Source organism: Natator depressus, chromosome 10 (genome assembly GCF_965152275.1).
Source record: "Natator depressus isolate rNatDep1 chromosome 10, rNatDep2.hap1, whole genome shotgun sequence".
NCBI classification, from domain to species: Eukaryota; Metazoa; Chordata; order Testudines; family Cheloniidae; genus Natator; species Natator depressus.
Genome location: NC_134243.1, coordinates 64,811,170 through 64,820,188, shown reverse-complemented (window position 1 = coordinate 64,820,188; position 9,019 = coordinate 64,811,170). Strand labels below are relative to the sequence as shown.

General features: G+C 41.0%; 1 protein-coding gene across 2 annotated transcripts; it reads right to left on the bottom strand.

Moving 5' to 3' along the window:
- Positions 1–1,088: 1,088 nt before the first annotated feature.
- On the bottom strand, positions 1,089–8,187 carry BLOC1S6 (biogenesis of lysosomal organelles complex 1 subunit 6). Of its 2 annotated transcripts, XM_074964786.1 has the most exons (6): positions 8,031–8,184; positions 7,535–7,628; positions 6,866–7,010; positions 5,292–5,379; positions 3,937–4,023; positions 1,099–3,193 (listed from the first exon to the last, which is right to left on the bottom strand). In XM_074964786.1, exons 2-6 carry the CDS (start codon positions 7,605–7,607, stop codon positions 3,074–3,076), a joined length of 513 nt encoding a protein of 170 aa, XP_074820887.1. In that variant the 5' UTR covers positions 7,608–7,628; positions 8,031–8,184; the 3' UTR covers positions 1,099–3,073. The 2 variants fall into 2 exon arrangements, with proteins under 2 accessions (XP_074820888.1, XP_074820887.1); XM_074964787.1 differs by lacking the exon at positions 3,937–4,023 and having other exon boundaries at positions 1,089–3,193; positions 8,031–8,187.
- Positions 8,188–9,019: the final 832 nt, after the last annotated feature.

Here is a 9,019-nt window from a genome sequence, read left to right as displayed (position 1 = left end):
CACATGCAATTATACATCTTCAGACTGCTTCACAAACGTTACTCTCACAACATGCTTGTGAGGTAGTCAAGTAGTATTATCCCCATTGATGCAATTGGGAAAAAGACACCCCAGCACACACATTCTTACCATAAGGATGATGGAAAAATAATTAGAATTTTACTTGCCTATAAAAAGAAACAGTTTCTTGCTCCAGCCAAGTAGAATTTTGCAAGGCTGAGCTCTAGAAAAAATGGTTGGGTTGGATTTTTCCTCTCTCTGTCATATTGGTTTGACTTAACTGCAACAGGACAATTTGAAAAAGAAAACCCTGTCCATTAATAAAGAGATTTTACAGAAGTCTGGGCAAAAAATTATTACATTACCCATGAAGATGCAATTTTGTGAGGCATAATTCTCTGCTTTACAGAATCTGATTTACTGCTCTGACTGGTATCTTATTTTTTTTTAATTTCTATGTAACCAAAGTTATATCAAATTCCACACTTGCCAAAGTTTCCATTTATCCTATTTACCCCACTATATCAGGGTTCTTTTTTTAAGAAAAGTCTCAGCTGCTTATTTGCTGCTTTTTTCCTTTTTTGGCAGTGGATGGATGTTGTCCAGTACATTTTTACTTTTCCTCTATCCAGGTGCAATTGAGGTTCTTCAATAAAGCACTGTCAAGTTAACTTTCTTCAACAGATGACAAGTTAATCCAAAATGAGGAACCATGTAAATTGCCTACTCATTAATTTCAATGTTTGGATTTCTCTATTCTGCAGAACAGAGAACAATCACAATTTTTTAAACAATTCTTAACTATTAGAAACCTACTATGGCCTGAAACAATGTTTTTTTTCCTCTACCAGAGAACAAAAAAATGGTTAGCAGAGGAAGTTAATTTTAATTTGAATGTGTGACTGAGGCATCTAGTTTCCTACTATAAAAATAGTTCTTATTAAAGTATATTTTCAAAATCTAATTGTGCAAATACATTTAATTACAAAATAAAAAAAGAGGTTAATATTTAAATTTACTTAATTTATTTACACTGTTACAAAAACGGATTTTAGCATTTTTGTACATATTTTTTAGAAATGCATTAATAAAAACCCCACAAAGTATAGGTCAACAATTCTCCTGCAAAGTCAATTAAAAAAGAAACAAAGACATCTATTATTGCTACAGGTATCTACTTAATTACTGCAACTGAAAAATTAAGAGAGTTTCGTCTCCTCACCTCCTCTGTTTACACTATGAATTGGACAGCACTTTACATATAAAAAGAACGAGGACTACTTGTGACACCTTAGAGACTAAATCTGTTAGTCTCTAAGGTACCACAAGTACTCCTCGTTCTTTTTGCTGATACAGACTAACACGGCTACCACTCTGAAACTTTACATATAGTTAGTTTTGCTCTTTCCCTGTTTGAGAAGGTCATTCACATAACAAGAAAAAGGAAAACCATTTAAAAAATAGGAAAAATTTGGTTGTAACATCATAAATATTGAGAAATCAGGGCAGGCGTATGTAGTATTTGAAACTACTTTTAATTATTTTTTAAAAACCAATTCAATTTCAAGTTGGTGTCCCTTTAAATGTCTTGCTATCCATTTTTATAAATAGTTTACTAAAAATTTACACTTAATCTTACTTACTTCCTGATAAGCATGTCAACTCAGGTGACAACATTTATTTTACTAATATTGATTCAAAAGGTACAGATGTAAAATAACTACTTTATCAGACTGCAGAAATGAAATAGTTAAAAGCTTATCTAGACTGTTAAACAGTGTATATATTCATTTGAACAGGAAGCTGTACCAAATTCTATAAGAAAGCAGTTACACATTCAGAGAAGTTGTAGTTAATCCCCACCCCACATTTACTTAAGAGCATTCCAGATACAGTTTTTCAGTACTAGTTGTCATCAGCTCGTGACAAAGTTTAACCATGAGAAGTAGATTCTCCCATTTAAGTCTAAGTGTTAATACTAAGTCAATTGCATTAAACAATATCACACTGCAAGAATTTTTCCTGAAGATGTAAATGAATTTAAACTAGTATCTATTACATAGAAAGCAATGAAATCTACAGCTTTTGAACCCTTTGAGATCTGTTTAACAATACAACTGACTTGGCTTCACAGCCTCTCTCTCTAACCCGTACCTTAGTTTCAATTACTTTGGTCTGAATCACAGCCATCCAAGAAAGCACTTATCCAAGCACAAGGGCTGGCAATTCCATTATAGGATCACTCTTGTACAATGCATGCATCAGTTATGCCAATCTTAATTTAACAGGTTTTTCACATTCATCCTGTCAGGTTTGGGGAATAGTCAGAAGTGATCATCTCAAACTATGTAGTTATAAGATCCAAGAAAGATTGCTGAAATAAAGAGAGTCTCCACCCAAATACACTGGGCCCGTCAGCTTAAGTGTGTGTGGAGAGTGGGGGAAGGAGGGAAGAGAGGAGGAAAGAGTCCCAACATAAGGATGTCATTTGTATTTCTCACACATGATCAGTAATATCATATGGCTTTAATGCTCAGTTATATAGCAATTAAGGGAGAGAGATCCACTATACCTAACTGGCACAGAAGGCCGATATTTGTGACTTGTGGCCTCAACAAGACGACAAATACCTCTGAAGGGTACAGAGCTGCGGATGTCCATGGATCATAGCTGAACTCCCAAACTGCACCAACCACATTCCACATTTTGTTTGAAAGAATACACAGCCTTCTATTTTTTAGCCAATATTTTAAACATCAGAAAAAACAAACGGAAAATGAACAGATACGTAATTAAAATTATGACATTTAAATTCCCCTGCATAGATCAAAACTAAATTTACATTATGATTAATATCAAACAGCATAGCATTAGAAAAGAAGGCATCCTGTATGGCTGAAATGGAAAAGTAGCAATTTAGCAACTGGTTATTAGTATTCTGAAGTTTATAATACTGTACAAGAGACTCTTTTCCCAGTAACAACTTTAGCTCACCAGTATAACAGAGTCTGCCTTAACAAGTCCAGAGAATTTAAAAATAATTAATTTGGACAAGTTGATGTATGCTCAGCTTTCATGTCCTTCTAGCTGGTTTTGCTGTTAACTGTTTCTCTCTTTCAAGTTCCTTCTCACGTTGCTGTTCTCGTTCTAGTTCTTCTTTCTGCCTCTTCTGCTGCAGTTTGAGTGCTCTTTTCTGAGCCAGAAAAAAAACAAAATCAATCAGAAGTTCTGTGTTTGTGTATCCTAACTTAAACGCAAGACACATGCACGCACAACTGAGATCTTGCCAAAACCCTCTCAGGCCCTCTTAATCCAGAGGGCCCCTCCCTCTTTCTATGTTCTTTCTTTGCCCTGTACCCCAGGCCCTGCATCCTGGTGATCTATTTAGGGAAGGAATGAAGTGGATTCCTCCAAATCCCACTATCACTGCTCTTTACAAACACCAGAGGAGTATATACTATGCAGATTGTTGCCTCCAGAGGACTTAATTTTTTGTTGGTCAAGGACTGAGGGACCAAATTTAACACCTGAATGAAGTCAGACATGCTATACACAGCAGCCCACCAGGTTGGTAGAGGTTATGCCATTGTTAGTGTTATACTAAAGGACGGAGAGGCAGAAGAAATTCTCAGCCTCGGCTTTCAGACAGAATCTAGCTTTTCTTAATGGTTCAACATCCCCAGTGATGCTAGCGTATAAATATATTTTAACACAAGGAAATTTAAGTGAAGGTTAAAAACAGCCATGGTTAGTTTCAATGCCATTGGAAATACAGGGTAAACAAGTTGACACAAAGAAAGGGGATATAAAGAACCAGGTTTTTCTTACAATCTCCTAACGTATTAAAAATACTGATTAAGAGTATGTGGTAGTGTGCTGTTAAAATTTTACATTGATAGGCAGCGGAAACGAGGAAGCGAAACTCACTCCACTCACTTTTAACTTTGATGTCTTTTCATGGAGCATCATCATCTCTTTTCTAATATTCACTAGCTTGTTGTGATAATGTTTAGCTTCTGAAAACTTTAAAAACACAAGACAGTTGAATGGTAAGATTCAGTGGCTCAAAATGGTTGTTAGTCTGGAGTATGAAGCTATGCCCTAAAACAGCAACTTCAAAAACAGGCTGAAGATCAGTCAGTCAGTTTGAGATTGGCTTGAATATTGTAGGGTCTTAATTCTAAACACTTAAAACAATTTTCATAAAATTACTATGTATCAAAGGGTACAGATTACTATAATTATTTAAATATTCATTAAGGGTGAAGCAAGCATTATATCACTTGTATGCTCATTAGTTTTCAGTTTTATATCCCAATGTGCCAAAGCTTAGCAAGTGCTAGTCTTAAAATTCAAGCTCTTATATGGTTCCACACTTAATTAATTCTCAAGCCTACAGTTCTGGCTTCATATGTCACAACTGCATATACAATTTCTGTAAGACACTGTCATTTGCCTTAAATTGTGGCAATCATGAAGTACAGATGTGATTTTTTTGTTGTTAGAATATCTCAAGTTACCACTAACAAACACAAAAAATATGCAACTAAATCAAAGGACCAAATGCTGGTCCCTGTGTACAGTCTGAGTAAATGTAGGAGAGTGAACCAGAATCCTTCCACCAACCTGGGGGGTAGGACAGAGTATCATGGGCACCCTATGGCTGCTCCTGGAGCCTCAGTAGCATATGCAATCTTTATGCACTGATTTTTGGCTTCTAGATTTATATAGCTGGACCCACAGTATATGCCTGCTAATCCCTCATCTGCAGGCCAGTAAGGGTATGTCTACACTACAATAAAAGACCCTCAACAGGGCTGCAGCTGGCTTGGGTCAGATGACTTGGGCTCACAGGGGTTGGCCTGGTGGCTATAAAATTGCAGTGTAGACATTTGGTCTTGGCCTGGAGCCTGGGCTCTGAGACCCAGTGAGTGGGGAGGGTCTCAGAGCCTAGACTCCAGGCCACACCTAAAAGTCTACACTTCAATTTTATAGCTTCACACCTCAATCCCCCCCATCAGCTGACCCAGGCGAGAAGTCGCCATGTTGCAGGTCTTTTATTGTGGATATACATACCTGTACAGACCTGAGCAGTCCTCCATGTTCTCCTCTTCCCATTTAATAGAATTATGTTGGTTCTGTTGTATTTTCCAATTTACAAAGAACAGACTTATTGATGTAATGATTATTAGTCGTCTATTTATAACATTTTCTCAGGAGATGAAAAACAATACATGTACATGATACACATTTTTGTTAAAACAGGCAAACTTATAATAGAATACACTTACCAAAGCATTGATATCAAGAATGGAATTACATTCTTTGAATTTTGAGATTTCTTGCTCTAATGTGTCTAGTAACACTACTTGATTCTGTCTGAAACAAAAATACAAAGACTTTACGACATACAGAAGAAGTCAGATTAAATACACTATCTTGGATTGATTAAAGAGTACTCACAATTTTGAGTTTTACTACTGTTCTCTTCACTGAAATCTTAACATACTGATTGTTAATGAGGCTATAATGCCAGAAATAAGTTGTATAAAAATCAATATTCCAAGAGAAATTTTTCAGATTAACTATTTCTTTTGTACTAAATAGTTTTGTTGTCCATATTAGAAGAAGAAGAAGAATCAGGAAACCTACACAAGTAGATAAAGGAACCGAGTCTTTTCAGATTTTTTTTAAACTGACATTTAAATGAATTCTAATTAAACAGTTATAAAGGACTCTGCTCTCTCTCTTCCTGCTACTAAAATGTTCTTGTGCACTATTTAGAAAATTTTAAGCACAGCAAAGACATTTGCTGGAAATCCCTAACAGTGTCTTAAAGCAATGCACACAGAGGGGACCCTTATAAATGTTAAGCAACAAAACAAAAAAGCGTATGTTAATTAAAAGTAGAGTCTGGGAGTTTCATACATGTAAGAAAAACCTTAACAAAAAAAATCTTTCTTGCAATCACTGCTTTAATAGAACATCCCAAATACTGGATGTTTTTCTCCAAATAGAGTTGTACAGCACAAGGTCACATGTCTCCAGAAAAAGAATGAGCATTTAGAAAGTTGATGTGTCTTTTGCTGTGACTGGGTGCATGGATTTCAGTGCTTTAATTTTAAAATTCTCTTTCATTTTAACGGCTGGTAGGTTACATGGCTGGAAATTCTTTTAAAATTATACTTATAATCTGCAGAATATTCACTCACTGTTCAAAGTGCTGCACTCAAAGCACAGAAAAGTTTACAGTAACTCCTCACTTAACGTTGTAGTTATGTTCCTGAAAAATGCGACTTTAAGTGAATCCAATTTCCCCATAAGAATTAATGTAAATGGGGGAGTTTACATTCCAGGGAATTTTTTTTTTTGCCAGACAAAAGGACTCGACACTCCTCCCCCGTCCCTCCCGCGGCAATCAGCTGGCTTGCGGCGTTTTGGAGGCAGGAGGGAGGAGCGAGGACGTGGCGCGCAGTCTCCCCTCCCTCCCGAACGTGGCAATCAGGAGGTGGGGGGGAGGAGGAGGGGGAAGGCGCTGATCCGTGGGGTCTGCTGGCGGGAGGCGCTGGGAGGGAGGGGACGGGGGGGGGGAGAGGCTACCAGCTGTGGAGAAAGCAGGCAGCCAAACAACGTAAGAGTGGAGCATTGCACAACTTTAAACGAGCACGTTCCCAAATTGATCAGCAACGTAACAACGAACGAACATTAACTGGGATGACTTTAAGTGAGGAGTTTCTGTATTTTATATGTAAACCATACTACACAAAAATATATTCCACTTACATATAAGAAGGGGATTTGACTGAAGAAATTCTAGAAAGGAAATGCATGTATTAGAAAGAGTTGCTTTTTTCAGTTTGCTTACGTGAGCTCTTGGAGGGCTAGTTTTGATCGCTGAAGATCAGGTAAATAATGAGAAATCAATCCTTCAGTTAGTTGCTCCACAGCTTTCTTATCTACAATAGCCAAATCTTCTATTAGTCCCTCATCTGGAGATGCCTCGCAGGAATCTGTAACAAGAAGTAGCAATCTTCAACTGCTAAGAACTATTGCCATCACTTTATCTGTTAGTACTAATGGATTTTCTATTTTGAAATAAAAGTTGGGCGTCTCAGCAATGGAGTGTAAATTGCAGTTCCTTGCACTTCATCAATTAAGCAATGCTCCTTTCACCTCCCTACATTATGAGGTTTCAGTTCCAAAAACATGCCATGACAGAATACAGCAGAAGGGTGAGATTTAAACAAAACTGTACACTGTGCATACAAGCCCCTCTCAATCAAGTAAACCAATTCAGACATGACAAATGCTCTTCCCTCAGAGAAGTCAAACATACACAAGTAATGGATGCACGTGCAGCCTCCCCACTTCAGCTTCCCTATCTGAACACTCAGACGTTAGAGGAGAGCCAGGCAAAAAGACCCCTCCTCCCCCAACCGCCACGACAAGAACAACAAGGTTTGCACGATGCTTGGCCTTCAATACAGATGCTGACGATCAGCAGCCGAGCTCCGTGTGGCCGCTGCTCACATACCCAGCGCGGGTCCCGGCTGCTTCGGGGCGGCGGCCTCCAGCAGGAACCCCTCCTTCCCCTCGGGCTGCTCCATGGCGCAACTCGCCGCGGCCAGCTGAGGGCACAGAGCGACAGCAGCATGAGCGCGACCCCCGGCAGCCGCTGCCTCCTCCCGAGGCGGGGGGGACGCACCGGGGCTCCCCGCCCAGCTGCTCGCGGCCCCTACCCCGAGGCAGAGCCCATCGCTCGCGCCCCCCCCCCCCCGGAGAGAGGTTGGTCCGGCCGCAATTTGGCTGAGGGGGCGGGGCTCCACGGGGATCGGCCCGCCCCTAGGAGTCGAGTGCGGCGGGGGCCAGGCCCCTGTGTCTCGTGGGAAGCGGCTCCTCGGGTAGACCCTGGCCCCGAGGGCGCCTGGCCGGGGGGGCGGGGGGGGCGCGAAGCGGACGGGAGGGGGAGGGGGAGGTAGGGGCGGGGGAGGCTCTTAGCAGACCCTGGAGCGCAGCGGGGTTGGGCCCACCTAACGCGCCTTCCCGTCGGGCGGGCAGTCCAGCGCCGCGGCGCTCCGACCCGCTGAGGCAACCGCGCCTCGGCCCCTCCTGACCACAGAACCGGACACAGCAGTTGGGTTCGGAAGGGGGACCGTCCACTACCCCGGATGTAGATGGGAGCCGAGCCCGGAAGTGACCCCGCTCCCAGAGCGGTAGTCAGTCACCTGACGCTGATGGTTGCTAGGACGGGGCCCTTAGCAACAGCGGGAGATGGGGTGGTCCAAGGCCCAGCTCTAAGAGTGGGTGTCGCCTGTAACTACAGCAGATGCAGTTTTCAGACACGTTGATTTTCAAGTGGACGGTCTTGGGGAAGGTCCAGTTTTCAAATGTCAGCAGCCCGGTCCTTTGCTGTACAGCCCTGTACATGAGCCTTGCAGGCAGCCCCGCAAACTCCATTTTATTGCAGTGGGAGGAGGGGGCTATGAAGGGATAGCCCGATCTGTGACTCCCAGTTTTCTTGGGGGAAGGTATTGTGATGTAGGCATAACCCCAATTAAAGAATGTGGCAGAGGAAGTAGTGGGACCATCACAGACCTCCACATAGAAACAGAAACAAAGTGCAATGGGGAGTAGAGAGTCTTCTGAATCCTTTATTTCCTTAGTAGAAGAGGATAGGTTTCTGTGGCTTCCTCTCAAGCAGGGCATACTTAGTGTTTCAGGAGCCAAATTGGCAATCAACTTTGTCCAAAAGAGCCACATTAGTGTGAATGACAGGGGAAATATTTAGGTTTTTATATATATAATTCTCACAGCAAATACATTAATAACTTAGTGTAAGCTGATAACTTAATTGGTTAATAACCTAGTAAAATCATCCTGATTAATTATTAACCAATCTGAGTTATTAACCAAACCACACTGTGTTTTAATATCATGTGCTGCACAGAGCAGCAGGAGACATATTAAAGAACCACTTGTGGCTCAAGAGTCACAATCTGTGTATCACTGCTCTAAAGGC